At 37.9% G+C, this 17,196-nt stretch overlaps 1 protein-coding gene across 2 annotated transcripts in view; it reads right to left on the minus strand.

The window, feature by feature from the left end:
* ABCC9 (ATP-binding cassette, sub-family C (CFTR/MRP), member 9) overlaps nt 1-17,196 on the minus strand; it is a 157,402-nt gene that overhangs the window by 21,107 nt on the left and 119,099 nt on the right. For both annotated transcript variants that reach the window (XM_006866936.1, XM_006866937.1), the window contains exon 29: nt 7,856-7,958. In XM_006866936.1, the coding sequence (XP_006866998.1) occupies nt 7,856-7,958 (103 nt within the window). The remainder of the gene's footprint in view (nt 1-7,855; nt 7,959-17,196) is intronic.

Genomic DNA, 17,196 nt, shown 5'->3' on the forward strand with positions numbered 1-17,196 from the left:
TTTCTCTCCATTCCCCAGAAGAATTCTTAGAGCTTATGGCTAGGTCTTATTATTTAAAAAATAAACCTTTAAACTCATGTTGCTATATGTCCCCAAAACAGGTAAAATTTCAGGCATAGGTACTTTGCAGAATGATCTCAAATTACATCCCATTAGTGATCACCTTCTCTACATAGATACATTTCTGGCTACTCAAACAATTAATAAATAGATATGAAGACTTTACTAACAGTGATGGAGTCACTTTAACATACTGAAATCAAATAAAAGTTTCTTAGATAGACTCATATACTGAGTTGAAAAATGCTATCACAAAAGGCAGGTCTTCCAGTTGCTTTCGCTTGTTATGTGCCATTGAGTCAGTTCTAACTCATTGTGACCCTATTTACAACAGAACAAAACATAAACCTAGTTCTGCACTATCCTCTACATTGTTGTTATGATTGATCCTATTGCCGCTGCCATGATCTCATTGGGAATTGTCTTGTTTTTTTTGCTGACCCTCCTCCACTTTACCAAGCATTATGTCCTTTTCCAGGGACTGTTCCCTCCTAACATTCCAAAGTATGAGCAACAAAGTCTTGCCATCACTGCTTCTAAGAAGGATTCTGTCTGTACTTCTTCCAACATAGATTTGTTTGTTCTTTTGGCAGTCCATGGTACTTTCAATATTCTTCTCTAGTAGCATAACTCAAATGTATCAATTCTTCTATGGTCTTCATTATTCATTATCCAGCCTTCATATGTACGAGGCAATTGAAAATATCATGACTTGGGTCAAGTACAATTTAGTCCTCAAACTGATATCTCTGTTCTTGAGCATTTTAAAGATATCTTGTGCAGAAGATTTGCTTAATGCAATACGCCATTAAATTTTTTGACTGCTATTTTCATGAGTATTAACTGTGGATCCAAGCAAAATGAAGTCTTTGGCAACTTCAATCTTTTCTCCATTTCTCATGATGTTATTTACTGGTCCAATTGTGAGGATTTTTGTTTTCTTTATATTGAGATGCAATTCATACCTATCTTCATCAGTATTTTAAGTCTTCTTTACTTTCAGCAAGCAAGGTTGTATCACTGGCATACTGCAGATTGTTAATGAATCTTCCTCTAATCCTGATGCCATGTTTTTCTTCATTTAATCTAATTTCTCAGATTGTTTGCTCAGCATACAGATTAAATGAGTATGGTGAAAGAACACAACCCTGGTACACACATTTCCTGACTTTAAACTATTTGGTATCCCCTTGTTCTGTTCTAATGACTGTCTCTTGGTCAGTGTATAGGTTCCTCATGAGCACAATGCAGTGTTCTGGAATGCCCATTCTTCTCAATGTTATCTACAGTGTGTCCTGGTCCACACGATCAAAAGCCTTCACATAGTTAATAAAGCACAAGCAAACATGTTTTCCTGGAACCTCAGAATGTAACCTTATTTGGAAATATGATTCATTGCATATGTAATTAGCTCAGGTCATTAGCTCATATCATAGAAAGCAAGGTGTTTTTAAATCCAGTGGCTGCTTTCCTAATAGGAAGGTCATGTGAAGAGAGAGGCAAAAACTAAGGAGCCACCATAAACTAGGAAGAGGTATTTGTTGTTGCTAAGTGCTGCCAAGTCAGTTCCAACTCATAACGACCCTGTATTGGGTTTTTGAGGAATGGCTCATGGGTTTGAACCACCAGGCTTGCAGTTCTAACTAACTTTTTGGTCCAGTGCTTATCCTACAGTGCCACACCAGGACTCCAGGGAGAGGTATAGAAGAATTCTTTCCTAGAGCCTTCGGAGCAAACATGGCCCTGCTAACATCTTGATTTTGCAAGAGAATTAATTTCTGTTGTTTCAAGTCAGACCAGATCATACGTCTCTTCTTAAACTAGATTCCTGTCTCTTCTTAAACTAGATCCAGAAATCAAATTCTTGATCGAGCAATGAATGATCCCAATCTCTGAGTCAGAGATCTAGGTTTAAATTCCTACTTTTAAAAAACTAGCTAGTGAACGTGAACATAACATTTAACTCCTTTGAGACTTGGTTTCCTCTAAGAAAAATAGAAAAGATGCCTAATTCACAGAGATTCAAAGGAATAAAAAAGCTATACACTAGTTAAATTTCCCTACCTCCATGTGTCAAGATACCTTTTTTCTCCCCTGAATGATTTTCACGTTTGAAGAAAGCTTAAAATTTTGTGTGAATCATAAAACATAAAATGTTGGAAAAGTCACTAAAATTTAATTCCATATTAAGTCTATGACTTCTATAAAGAGAAAAGAAATGAATCATGTAGAGTTAATCCCTGGAAGTAATAAGTTCCACAGAAGTAGTAAATACTTCTTTAATTACTTTATCTGATGTATCTTTGTTGTTGTTGTTGTTAATTGCCTTCGAGTCGGTTCCGACCCATAGCGACCCTGTATGGGGTTTCCAAGGGTGTAAATCCTTACGGGAGTAGAAAGCCTCATCTTTCTCCCACGGAGCGGCTGGTAGTTTCGAACCTGATGTATCTATTTATTAATAATGACACATCCCAATTACATAGCTCATCCTCTTTTTCCTCTTCATTTGATGCAACAACTATATAGATGCAGAATCTAAGCAGTCTGGACTGCTCACTTACACTTTATAAATGTCAATGTACTCCTAAATATTTCAAAATTATTGACATTAATATGAATTCTTCTTTTAAGCCCTCCTTTATAAAGTTGATACTTTATCTATCTATATAGTACAGAATTATAACTTCCAACAAGTCTGTATATTCTACACTTACATGCAGAAGAAAAACATTTAATTTCCATGTCAAATTAGAGATGATGTAGAAATAGAGGCCTCTTGTCAGGTTTCTAGTGATTCAATAATATCTCTCTATAATTAAAAAACCAAACCCACTGACATCAAGTGGATTGTAACTCATAGCAATCCTATAAGATAGGGAAGAACAGCTCCCTAGGATTTTCAAGGCTGTAAATCTTTACAGTAGCAGACAGCTCATCTTTTTCCCAACGTGTAGTTGATGGGTTCCAACCACTGATCTTTCAGTTAGCAGTCCACTGCTTATCCTCTGAGCAACCAGGGTCCCTTCAGCTATCTATATTAGAATATCGATCAAAATTTTGATAAAAATTTGAAAAACAGATTTGTAAAGAGTAATGGCAACCAGAAAAGACCAAGATCTCATTTCCTCCAAGTAGTCCTCATCTACTCAGTGTATCTTCACAGTACCACTGAGTGTCTGGTATCACAGGGTGTCAAGTAAATTTTATTAGGGCTTCTGTACTGTGAGACAAAGCACTGAACTGAGAGGTTGGTTTGAACCACTAGATCAGTGGTTCAAACTCACCAGTCACTCCTTAGAAATACTATAGAGGATCACTATGAGTTGGAACCGACTAGGTGACACTCAACAACAACAACAAATTACAAAACCAATGTACACCTGCTTATTGTGGAATTATGGACACATTTACCCACAAAATATTTATGTGTAGTTTCTCTGAGATCAGACTCTGTATATTTTTATATGTATGGTAATTTTCACTTTAGCCTGTTAACTCTAAATAGGTGGGTTTTGTTTTGCTTTCCGATGCAACTTTTCTTTTATCTTTTCACCATACAGGAAGGCATAGCCTTGGAAAGACAGCCTTTAGATAGAGTTACACAATTTTTGCAAATGGAAACATCGGTGCCAAAGAACTGGAATTGTTTAGTGCAGGGGGATAAGAAGAAAACACTGTGCTAAAAAAAAATCTAAAACACACAGGCAGCACTCAAAGATTAGGCTGTAGTGACACACTGCTCATAATCACAGCCCACTTTATTTGGCACCCACAAAAAAAAAAAAAAAAACTCCCCTCTGCTGCCAAAGCAACCTGGGTGGTCACAGTCTAGTTACATTTCTGCCAGCCAAATTGTTTTATTCTTTTAGACTCTTGTCCTTTAGTTAATCTCACCATGTTATGGCCTTTGTTTATTTTAGTTTTCATCTCACAATGAATGTGAAATGAATATGGTTGACAAAGCCCAATGTTCCAGAGGCAGAACGGTTTACCCAGAAGAAGGAAGCAATGTGTACTTGCCCTAACTTTAACAGTAGTGAAATGAGAAGGCATATTAAAAAACAAAAATAAATTACAAAAATTGCATCAGGCTCAAAGGCCTCCTTAGATTAACAAAATGTGTTTTTATTTTGGTTTTCCTCCCTTCTTTGTCTTGAGATTTTCTGTCAATAGAAGTCAGTGGTATTGTTTTGGAGAGGTAGATTCAGTAATGAAAAGAAAGGGGAAAATGGTCATAGGAAGCTATGTTATCAAGCTTTCTTTGCTTTGTTTCCATTACAGAGATGATGAGTCCATGGATCTGGATTGGTGAAATCATAAGATTTGAATCAGAAAATTTTATTTGCCTATTCTGATTTGTGCACAATGCAACGGACTTTCCTTGTACTATTTTAGTTGTGTTTTTGTTTTGAGAACTCCAAGAATATTTGTGTAAGAACATATTTATGTTAATCTACTTAATAATATGGCAAAGAATCGGGTTAGAAAGTTGTGCTGATACTCCAATACCAATGTATTGGTCCAAGTTTTCATTACCTTTTTAAAAATGACTTACAAAGCAGAATATGTCCAGTTTTGGGGTTCACAGAGCATGTCACAACCTAGTTTCTAAGGTCCTGTATCTGAACATTCATACTTCTGATAGACACCAGTTATTTCAAACTGAAGTTGTGTTTCAAGTGATGTGGAGATGCCCACAGAAGTACAATGGTAATGAGGTCATTTATTTGCATGCAATTGGGAGAAAAAGTTCTATCCTTAACAGTATTCCTTTATTTACTTCACATTCTTCCTGTGGCATATGCGTTTGGATTATAGTACTTATATTTGAATATACCTTGTCTTATAATGAAAACTCTCATTAAACTCAGAAGATCAGAAAGAGAGTGAATTAGACTGGTCTTACGTTGGGTTTCTTCAGGTGTCTAGAGGTGTGCATCTGTGTGTGAGTGTGTGTGCAAACCCTCATAAACTGACTGACATAAATATAATAGGTGAAGGAGATAAATCATAAACAAAGGGCTTGGACCTTGATTGTTTTTTCTGCTGATAAAGCTGGGACATTGCACCAAATCAACAAAAAATTCTTACCAAAATTCACATTTACCAAAAAACAAACAAAACACAACAAAAAAATCGCAACAGAAGTAATCACTCCTTAATTATTTGTATTAGTTTCTAAGGGAGAATACTGATGAGACTTATAATCAAAGCTTGGAAGGATAATAATACACAGAAATAAAGAGAAGATATAGCAACAAACATCCTGATGTGGCACTGTAAGATAAAGCACTGGATCGCAAGGTTCGGTTTGAACCACAAGGTCAGCAGTTCAAACTCATCAGTTGCTCTTAGGAAACCCTATACAAGCTTTCTATAAGTCAGAACCAATTTGAAGGCCCTTAACAACAGCATAATATAAGACAACAGAATCAAATGCAGCTTCTGCCTTTCCAGTTCCAAATGCCGAGATTTTCTTTAGATTTCTAGAGATGGAAGGGGAATTCTTATATATCCAGGTAGGTCTGTCTTTTCATGTATGGGTTAAAGTATTAGGTTGTGAGTCAAACTAAATCAAACCATTCTGAGTTTATTTGTTGCTCCTTTCTAATTTTTCCTGACCTTCCCTTTGTTGGTAGTCTTGAAACTTCAGTATCTTGTCTTCTAGCTAAGAGAAGACAACATATGGTGGGCTTGAAATATTCTTGCTAAACATTTGTCTATTAACCTGACAGTAGGAAGTGCTAAAGAGTAGAAAAGGAGTCACCAGGCTGACATTCATCTAAAGTCCAACACAAACACACCTGCCCATAAAAACCACATCTGATCTTCAAGTGTAGGAAAATCAGACTATTTTGGTGGAGGTAGGATTATGCTTTCATCCAGCAATTTCATCATTAATCCTATTATTCAAATATACCACTTTTTTTTTCTTAGCAAAACTGAAAAATTTTAAAAGCCAATGAAACCCACAGAGCTTAAAATCTGGATTTAGGCTCTGTATTGTTGTTAAATGCCATCAAGTTAGTTCTGACTCATAGTGATCTTGTATAGGGTTTCTGAGGAATGGCTGGTAGGTTTGAACTGCTGACCTTGTAGTTAACAGTCCAGAGCTTTTCCTACATTGCCACACCAGCACTCCAGAATCAGTATGTTGTTTGTTGTTGCTGTTAAGTGCCATCGAGTCAGTTTCAACTTATAGTGATCCAGTATAGTGTTTCTGAGGAGCAGCTGGTGGGTTTGAACTGCCAACCTTGTGGTTCGAAGTCCAGTGCTGATCCTATAGTGTCACACCAGGAGTCTCCCAGAATCTGTATAGGTACTAGAAAATAAATGATAAGCAACATTTCACCTGTCCTAAGGAGAAACCCTATCCTGTCCCCCTCGTAACTCCTGTGAAGAATTTCTTATCAACAATGTTGTTGTCAAGTGCCGATGAGTTGGTTTCCACGAATAGGGACCCTATATAGGGTTTTAAGGAGTGACTGTTGGATTTGAACTGCCGACCTTGTGACTCAAACTGACCTTGCAGTCCAATGCTTTATCTTACAGTACCACACCATAACTCCTTATCAGTTGTTGTTAAGTGTTGGTTAATAGCCAACGCTTACATCTAAGAATTTTGAAATATATTGTTTTATGTTGCTGAATAGTTTCTACATATAACTAATGTAGTGACAGAGGATTTATGCAAACCAGTGTGAAATCGTAGCACTTAAAGTTCACAGGGGTGACCAAGAGTCCGTATCAATCTTTTCATCAATCAGCTACTCAGATTCTCAAGTGGTTCCTTCATTGCAACCCTATCAGATTCCCTTTACCATTTGCCTTCTGTTGTCTGCTGATTTTTGGAAGGAAAATCTGAACAAGATGGGGATACTTAATCAATGGGAGTGAGATTCTTACAATACTGCAGATAGCTTTGTTTTATTTCTTTTTGCAAACTAATAGATACTTATTTAAAAATAAGGATTGCAATTAGTTTGGCATTACTACCCAAACAGTTTATACATGCAGATTACTCCGACCAGTCTGCAAACTCTATCCTCTTCCTTTTGAAATGTCTCTTTCACCTGCTTCTTATATTCTCCTGTAGTTGGCTGCCTTATCCACCACTTAGCCAGGTAGGTACTTACTACATCTATTTACTCATTTGTCCACTTATTCAAAAGATATGTACTGAGCACATTTGCTAAGTACTGTACTAAGTGATTTACAGGACTTTTTAAAATCCCAACACTCCCATGAGATACATATTCTTTCCATCTAACAAGTGAAGACTTGGGACTCAAAGAAATTAATTAGTGCTATTTCATGTCTGTTTCATACCAACCCTTGTGTTTGTTCTCCTAGTAATACTGGAGAGAAGAAGCTAAGAGATGACTAACTATAGTCAGCTACATTTTGGGGTAATGTGAAAACACAGAAAGTCACCATCTTCCAGGTCTCTCCAGTGCTGAGGAGGAAATGAGTACGTCTGTTTACTCATCAAATTTACTCTTCTGAAAAAATCAGAATTTAAAGTTACACAAATATTTGCCATCCATTAATTTATGTAATCTAGAAACTAGTGAACACAAAATGGAATTTCTTTTCAGGGCCATTTCTCTTACGATTAGCTAAAACATTATGACAAATTTCATCTGTAACATAAACAAACGTGACCTATTTTAAAGTCCAGAAAATGTGAACTTAATGCTGAATCTCAGTGGAAAACTGATTTTTACAACTGTCTCCCTCTTCGCATCAGGCCTCTTTGTTAGGTTTCCATTTCGAAATCATGAAATGAACATACCGTCCTGACCTCTAGCCATCTGTTGGCAGCTGAAAGAAACAAGTAGGCAATGTTGTTTGTGTCTGTCAGTTCCAGCATACGTTGCTGAAATCTGCTTTCATGTCTGCATAAAACAAAAGAGCATGGTGTTAGCCACACAACAAGAGAAATATCAAAAGCAGTCACACTTACTACTACACTATTTACTCAACCTCCTGACAAACCGAGGGGATGGAATGAATAGTAAATGAACTCCTACTTCAAAATAAAGGTCAAGTGCTACTGCTGTGCTGCATTCTTAGGGCAGATGGTGTGGAAGAGGAGTCTTAGGAGCTAGGAAAAGGAGTCTTGTTACAGATCACTTCATAAATATCTAAACAATTATTACAGCTACTTTACTTACTCTTTATTGTTTGTGTTTTGCTTTTCCAAATGACATTACAGAATTCAGGAGGGAGTGCTGGGTGAAAACCAGGGAAAACAAATTGCATTTTAAAAATAGTATCTCTTTGGATGGTGTTTATGGTAACCAAAAAGAAAATTGACGAGATGGAAATGAATAAAAAAATTGATGTCAAATGTTGTTGTTGGATAATATATTTTTAATACCCCAATACTATAAATTATTTGTAAGGATGGTCATTGCATGAAAGGGACTCTTTTAGTCTGTAGTATTTATAGGGACTTACGAATATACACTTAGGTATTGATCTCTGACCAAGTGAAGTTCATTCTTAATGTTCAACATAATCAGGACAAACTTTGTATGACTTGCTTTATAAAGGAAACTTCTAATTAAAAAATATATATCCTATCCATTTGGATAGGAAAGCTGCTCTCTCATACAAAGTCAAGTTGTGAGGGAAAAAAATGTTTTATAAATCATAAAAGTAATTTCAATCTCTTTTCATTCTTCAGTTATTTTCCTTGAATGAAAGAAATAATGGAAAGCTGGATAATTTCATCAACAGAACTGGTTTGGAGTTTGAGGGAACTAACTATCAAATCAATCTCTGCAGCCACAGCCTATGTTTTGTAGACCTTCCATCTAAGTAAAGAAATATAATAAATGTTTGTAATCTAAATAATTTTTGTAATAAATAGATTTCATGTGACAGTACTACAGAGATTTCTGTTTGATGAAAAGTGCCCTAAGACCTCTAAAATCTTTTTTGTTAATTGCAAAACTTTATCTAAAAATAACATCACATGTCAAATAATGAAGAAGTTCTGGGCGGGGTGCTTACTTAGTATCAGACACTTGATAGCTATCCAATCAATTTGATCATTCCAATATGCCAAACCAGATAAATCAGACTAATTCAGTCAGACAGCAACATCTGATCTACAATAATCAAATGATTCAGCAATCAGAGCCAAAGAATGACCTCACTTTGTGTTTTGTAGCATTGACCCAAATGCCATGCCCAGGAAGACCTGTGCTGAATGATAACGCACTAATGTAGTAGCAGGTCTAACTTCCCAATACCTGGGCTACAAATGAGATTTGCTCCATAATATGCCCTTAAGAATTTGTAGGTAAGTTGGATGAGGTGAATACAGTTATTATGTCACCTTACATGAGTGTAAGGAAAGGAAACCTGGTAGCACTGTGGGTTAGGTATTGGGCTGCTAACCACAAGGTCAAGAGTTCAAAAACACCAGCTGCTCCAAGTGAGAAAGATGAGGCTGTCTGCTCCCATAAAGATTTACAATTTTGGAAAGTCTATATAGAGTTACTATGAGTCAGTTTGTTTTTTGGTTTAGGTTTTAGTGCAAGAAAAAGCTCGAAGGCTTTTCAGTGATTTAAAAGCTACACATGCAGCATATGAAGATGATTATGATGAAAAATTTGCTGTGAGTAAGGGTTGGTTCAATCATGTCAAAGTGAGGACAAATTTGCATAACATTAAAAAGCAAATATGAGTTGTCTGAAAGTCAGAGGGGTCTCCCTGCAATTGAGAGAAACAGGGATCTCAGGGTTATACGAAGTTACTGAGGGAGTGAGCATGAACTGTAACTGTAAAGAGATACATGTATGTAAGGTTCATTCTTTCTTTTTGTATGTTAGGCATATTTTCACCTATTCACTCAGAAACATTTAGCAAGCATCAGCTCTACTTAAGACAGTATGGTATACATTGTTGTTGTTGTTGTTGTTGTTGTTAAGTGCCAGTGAGTCGGTTCCTATCCATAGACACCCTGTATAGGGTTTCTGAGAAGCAGCTGTGAGCTTGAACCACCAACCTTGCAGTTCAAATGGTTTTGCAGTCTGGAGCATTAACTAACAGTGCCACACCAGGACTCCATGCTACACTGGAGACATACAAAAGAATAAAATATGACCTCTGCTTTGATGAGTCCACTGTCTAGTGAAGGATGTAAACACAGTATCACTCAGTAAAAATGGTGTAACACAGTACCTAGCTATAATGGCCACATACACAAAATCCTATGTGAACATAAAGCAAGGGGGTAGCTTACATTGGCCAGAGGATCAGAATGGTAGGGATGATGGGCATAAAGAGGGGTTAAGTAAGATTTAACCAAGAGCAAAGAGGATGGTCTGAGTGAGGATGTGCAGGGTATGTTAAATTATTCAGGTGAGTAAAGGAGGAAAAGTCCTTCTGTGCTGAGCAAAGGCAAGGAAACAAGAAAATTCAACATGCTCAGGGACGGCAGACAGGTTCCTCTCCTTAGGCAACTGTGATGATGGAGAGAATGGAGATGGGACCAGTTGGACCAAGGCCAGTGGACTCCCTTAGAGATGAACATCAAACACTGACTGTGACAAAGTGCTTTGTCTGGGACTCTTGTTACTGTCCCTTTAGTTTGGGGATGTCATTTCAGATACTTTCTTAAAGAGTTTGTAAATGGCGTTGGCAACTGAAGCAGCAGTGAGCGGGGAGGGGTGATAATGCAGTGAACATTCTTTTTGCGTGTTTCTATTTGGCAAGAAACTTTCTGTTTTCCTAATGGAAACTTTGACACACTCAGTCTGTATCTTTTCATCCACATCCAGCTCATCTTCTGAACATTCTTAGACCTTTATTCTGTCAGACAAAAAAGAAAAAGAGAAAGGTCACTGAAATCTCAGCCTAATTTAACTGTGATACTTTCATGGTAAACTACTTGAGGGAGGTTCATTGCTTCATTTCAGTACACCATGAACCCTGAGTGCAGGGGGAGGAAAAACAGTCTAATCAGTAAATATTAACTTTCTCAAAAAGCCTAAGGCTCTAGGGATTCCTGGTAGCATGCAAGAAAGGAACAAATAGATGAAAAAGAACATGTTTGATTCTTGAGCACAAGTACCAAAATGTAAAGTGTCGACAACAGTTGCATCCCCTCAAAAATACTTTCTTTTCCTTTGGCTTTAAAACTCTGACGTATGTGGTATTTAATATTTACTTTAACAACACACTCTGGAAGATCTAAATCTGGATGAGTATGATGCAGGTACTTCTAGATAGAAGCTGGGTTACACTTTGTTTTATACAATAATAATCAAAGCATTGAAAGTAACATGTAGTGATGAAATGGTTAGGTGTTCATTTGCTAACCAAACGCTGGCAGTAAGGACCCACCAGCTGCTCTTCAGGAGAAATATGGATCAATCTGGTTCGATAAGAATTGTTGTTATTGTGATTTTGATTCATATTGGCCTCATATATGAACAGTAGAACTACTCTGTAGGATTTTCAAGGATGTGACCTTTCAGAGGTGGATTGTCAGCCCTGTCTTCCTAGGAGTCCCTGGGTGAGTTCAAACGGCCAGCTTTTAGCTATTGTCAGTAGTAGAGGCCTTAGCTGTTTACACCACCCAGGGACTCAAAAAAAGAAGGAAAGAAACAAGAAATCATAATGTAAATTCCCATCATGTTATCTAGTAAAGGGGGTACGTGAAAAATCTGAATGAATCCCTTATTTCATGCTAACTCATTTTCTTCCAAACACTTTACATGATTCTTGTTCGCATCATAATCAGCTGACCTCACCTTGTTCTTCAGGGAGAAAACAGAGCTATTACATGTTGAACCCATCAACTTCTTTCAGCACCATCTGCCAACTTGCCTGAATCCATGCACATCACTCCTTACCTTCCTAGAGAAGTTCTGTACCAAATATTCTTCAAGGTGACCTGGCCTTTGCACTTGAGCACTTGAACTCATGCTGTTGATCTTCCACAAAAACTTGCTCCACCCTACCTACACCTCCACTTCTTTCCCTCAGCCTTTAAAACAGTCTAGCTCATAACCCTTCTAAAAACAAAAAGACAAGCAATAAAAACGCCTTCCTTTAATTAGCCTCCCAACTCCTTCCTACCTAAGAGAAACTTCTTAAAAGAATAACCTTCCCTAGCCATCTCCATGTTCCGATTATAGTTAATTTGGCAGCCCTTTTACCAATAGCTTCCTGGATGTCACAGGCAATGAAAATTTTTAATCCCTTATTTATTCTATTTCTTTTCTTTTCAGTACTACCTACCATTCAGATTCTTCTTAAAACGTTCTCTTTATATAATGCCAAAGATACCACTATCCTGGTGTGTGTGTTTCTATAACTCAGATGGTTTATCTTCTCAATTGGTCAAAATTCTTCCTTGGTGAAAATATACTGTCTGCTATAGTAAGTGACAACACTTGTAGTTTCTTGAATAAGAGAAAGTCAGGACTGAAATAAGGTTCCTTACAATGATGTTGCCTAGAGAACATAGGAATTAACATAGATACAACAGTCCCTAATGCCTTCTAGAACTGTCTGCAACTTGGGTAGAACAAAGGTAAACATTTGCTTTCTAGAAGGTTTAATTTGGATAAGGTGCTATTAAACATCTCAGCTGACCACATTTAAGGGTTTTTGGTGACCACCACAAAGGCAAAGTGCGTGATTACTGATCTCTTCTATTTAGCTGATGTGGCACTGTAGGATAAGCACTTGACTGCTAACCATAAAGTCGCAGTTCAAATCCACCAGCCAATCTTCAAAATCCTATACAGGGTTGCTATAAGTCAGAACTGACTTGATCACATTACCAATAACAACAACAAAGCAAGCTGTTATCAGGTGGATATTGACTGAAAGCAGAGAATAACAGAAAGATATTTAATTGTGTTTTATTGAATATGCATAGGCATTTGACTGTGTGGATTCTAACAAACTACAGATAACACTGCAGAGAATGGGAACTCTAGAACACTTAGCTGTGCTCATGCAGAACCTGTATATATGCCAACAGGCAGCTATATGAACAGTACAAGAGGATACTGAATGGCTTAAATTCAGGAAAGGTGTATTGTATCAGGGTTGTATCATACTTATTCAATCTGTATTCTGAGCAAGCAATCAAGGAAGCTGTAATATGCAAAGAAGAATGTAGCATCAGGATTGGAGGAAGACTCATTAACAACCTGTGATATGCAGATGACACACCCTTACTAGAAGCAAAGAGGACTTAAAGTACTTACTAAAGAAAATCAAAGACTTCAGTATGGATTTCACATCATTATAAAGAAAATAAGAATCCTCACAACTGGACAAGTCAGTAAGATCATGATAAATGGAAAAAAGGTTGAAGCTACCAAAGATTTCATTTTGCTTGGATCCACAATCAACACTTCAGAAATCAAATGATGTATTACATTAGGCAAATCAGCTGCAAAGCATCAAAGACATCACTTTAAGGACTGACATGCTCCTGACTCAAGTCATGGTATTTTCATGTGTTAATGCATTGAACTGTTAAGTCAGTTTTAACTGCAAGGTCAGTAGTTCAAACTTACCAGCCACTCCTCAGAAACCTTATACAGGGTTGCTACAGGTTGGAACTGACTCGATGGCACTTAACAACAACAACAACAACAACAATGCATGCACGAGAAAGCTGGATAATGAATGAGGAAGACTTTAAGAGGATTGATGCATTTGACTTGTGGTGTTGGAGAATACCAAAAGTACCATGGACTAACAAAATAATAAACAAATCTGTTTTTTAAGAAGTAAGGCGCTCTGGTAGTGTAGTGGTTATGAATCGGGCTGTGCACTGCAAGGTCAGCAGTTCGAAACTACCAACTGCTCTGCAGGAGAAAGATGAGGTTTTTCTGCTCCCGTAAAGATGATTTATAGCCTCAGAAACCCTGTTCAGGGTCGCTATGGGTTGGAACCAACTCAACGGCACTTAACAACAACAACATGATTGGATTGCTCCTTAGAAGCAACAGTGGTGAGACTTCGTCTCTTGTAATTTGGACATTTTGTCAGGAAGGACCAGGTCTGAAAAGGATATCATGCCTGGTAAAGTGGAGGGTTCCATGAAAAAGAGTAAACCCCCAAGAAGATGGAAATACAGTGGCAGTGACAATGGGCTCAAACATAACAACAACTGTGAGAATGAATGGTCTAGGACAGGGCAGTACTTTGCTCTGGATACACAGACTCACTCTGAATGGGAACAGACTTAATGACACCTAACAACAACAACATAAAATGAAAGGAACTTTCAGTCAAAATGACCTTCACTGTCTTAATTACCCAGTGCTGCTATAACAGAATACCACAAGTGGATGGCTTTAAAAACACAACTTTAGGAGGAGACAGCAAGATGAAGGACTTGACAGAAATGCTATAAAGATAAAGTATAGCAAAGAACACAAAACTTGGAACTCTGAACTCTGAACATCAAATGAAAAGATAGAAAGTGGATTGAATGCTCATAGGAAAAGAAGCTGTACAAATATAGAAAAGAAAAAAAAAAAAAGGAGACAGACAGGTTACCTATGCCAGTGGGCCAGATGTGGCATGCTCATCTTAAGCTTTCATGAGTAGCGTTAGAGACAAAACATTAGGCTTGGTGGTCCAGTGGTGACTAATAGAGATAAAGGTGTGATTTTTCTTTCTTGTTCCTCACACTCCCCTGGTGACCAAAGGCATAGACAGCCCCATCGACATACACTCCCCAGCAAAGTTTCTGCCCTTCCAAGTAGACAGAGCAGCATGGTGGGGGAGCTACACAGTTGTGAACGCCATCAACGTGAATCAGGAGCTTTCTGCCTCAAATCCATTGCCTGCTCCAAACCTGCAGCACCGGTCCGGGCAAACACTGATCTAGCACTCACTAGGGCTGTGAGTCAATGTGCCAGACTGCAAAGCTGTTTGAACTGCAAGGTCGGAGGTTCAAGCTCACCAGCTGCTCCTCAGAAACCCTAAACAGGGTCACTATGGGTCAGAATCGACTCGACGGCACTTCACAACAACAACAAGGAGGAGAAGCTGAAGAGAACTGGGGGGGAAGCAAAGAGAAAAAGACAGGTGCTCTGGGCTGGTTAGCCGGATGCAGTGTGGTCATTTTGAACTTTATGAAGGCAGAAGGCAAGTTGGTGTTGAAGACTCATACTGCTTACCAGAGGATAGAAAAGGGTGATGTTCTGGCGTGGCGCTGTGGGCTAATGCGTCAGACTGCAAAGTCATTTGAATTGCAAGATCAGTGATTCAAGCCCACCAACTACTCCTTGGAAACCCTATATAGGGTCGCTGTGGGTTGGAATCGACTCAATGGCACTTAAGAACAACAACAACTCTATATTACTGTGATGACCAAAAGCATGGCCAGCTCCCACTAGGTACACCCCTAGTGAAGCTCTTACTCTCTGTGGTGAGCCATGCAGTCAGAGACACATCAAAGTGTGTATAGGGAACTATCTGCACCAACTCTGGTACTTGGATTCAGCTCCAGACCTGCACAGTCAATTCTGGCTAGCCCTGGATTAAAGGCAACACTCATCCCTGGCTGCACTCTATGACAGAAAATCTTGATCCCAGCTTCTTTAGGGTCTGCATGTACTGCCTCTGGATTAGGTTCCCTGAACAGAAAGTGCTTAGGCCTATGGGAACTCCATAGTAGGCACAGGGACCACTGTATTGTCCCTTGCCCATCCACATGAGCTCCTTGGCTGGCAGGAGCTCCAATAGTTTTCACTTTTCTGGGTCTGGTATCTGCCCTGGTTTTTTCCTTGCTTTATTTTGTTTGTTTATTCTTTCTTCCCCTTATTCCTTTCTTTACCTACTAGTAAACAAAGTGAACAACCAGGAAAAAAAAAAAAAAAAAGGAAAAGCAATCATAAGAACACTACAAAGAGGAATAACTTATGGATGATCAAAATTCCAGAACAGGAAGAGACAAAGAAAAGCATAGATAAAACACTCAAAGACTTGTTGGAAGAATATTTCTCTAATATCAGGAAAGATGAGAAAATAGGCATTTAAGATGCAGGATAAACCCCACACAGTATATACCTGAAAAGAAAATCATGAAATACATATCAAAATCAAACTCTCCAAAATAAAAACAAGCAAAGAATCTTGAAAGCAGTTTGGAAAAAAACTAAAAGTTACCTACAAAGGAAAACCAGTACGACTGAACTTTGATTTCACAGCAGAAACTATGCAGTTAGGAAAGCAATGAGAAGACATATAAAAATACTGACGGAAAAAAAAATGTCAACTAAGAATCATACCCAGCAAACTGTCCCTCAAATATGACAGAAAAATTAGAATATTTCCAGAAAAACAAAAATTAAAGCAAATTGTAATAAACAGAACAACTTTACAAAAAAACACTTTAAGAATGTTCGTTGGACTGTGAAACAACAGCAGAAAACAACCTGACACTGACGTGAAAGGCAACACTAACCAAAACTCAATCCAGATATAGAAGTCCTGGTGTGGTGCTATGGGCTAATGTGCCAGAATGCAAAGCTGTTTGAACTGCAAGGTTGGCGGTTCAAGCTCACCAGCTGCTCCTCAGTAACCCAATACAGGGTTGCTATGGATTGGAACCGACATGACAGCACTTCACAACAACAACAACAACAACAAAGTAAAACAAGCCTACAAGACTGAAAATAGGGACCCAAAGATATCAATTTATAACGAAGACAACTACAAAGCAAAAAGATGGAAAGTGTTGTTATTGAACTTCCAAATGACCAGGATGCCAAATAGATTTCAAGAGAAAACAGACTGTTTTGAACTGGGGAAGAAATTAATAAATTACAGGGTAACTGCAAATATAATTAATGTACCTTCACATCAAAACAGGAAAAAGGAAAACCATAAAGATTTAGTAAATATTAAAACAATAACAATGAATAACAATAAATCTCATGAACAAAATGAACTCAGTACAGGAAAGTTATATGGAGCTAAGAAAACCAACAGCACTGCACACCCACAAAAAAAACAAAAACCCAGCAACATGACAGCAATCATTATATTAAATGTTGATGGATTAATGCACTAGGCAAGAGACAAAGAGTAGCAGAATGGAAAAGAAAAGTGGATTCTTCAATATGCTGTCTACAAGAG

Source organism: Chrysochloris asiatica, unplaced genomic scaffold (genome assembly GCF_000296735.1).
Source record: "Chrysochloris asiatica unplaced genomic scaffold, ChrAsi1.0 scaffold00098, whole genome shotgun sequence".
NCBI classification, from domain to species: Eukaryota; Metazoa; Chordata; class Mammalia; order Afrosoricida; family Chrysochloridae; genus Chrysochloris; species Chrysochloris asiatica.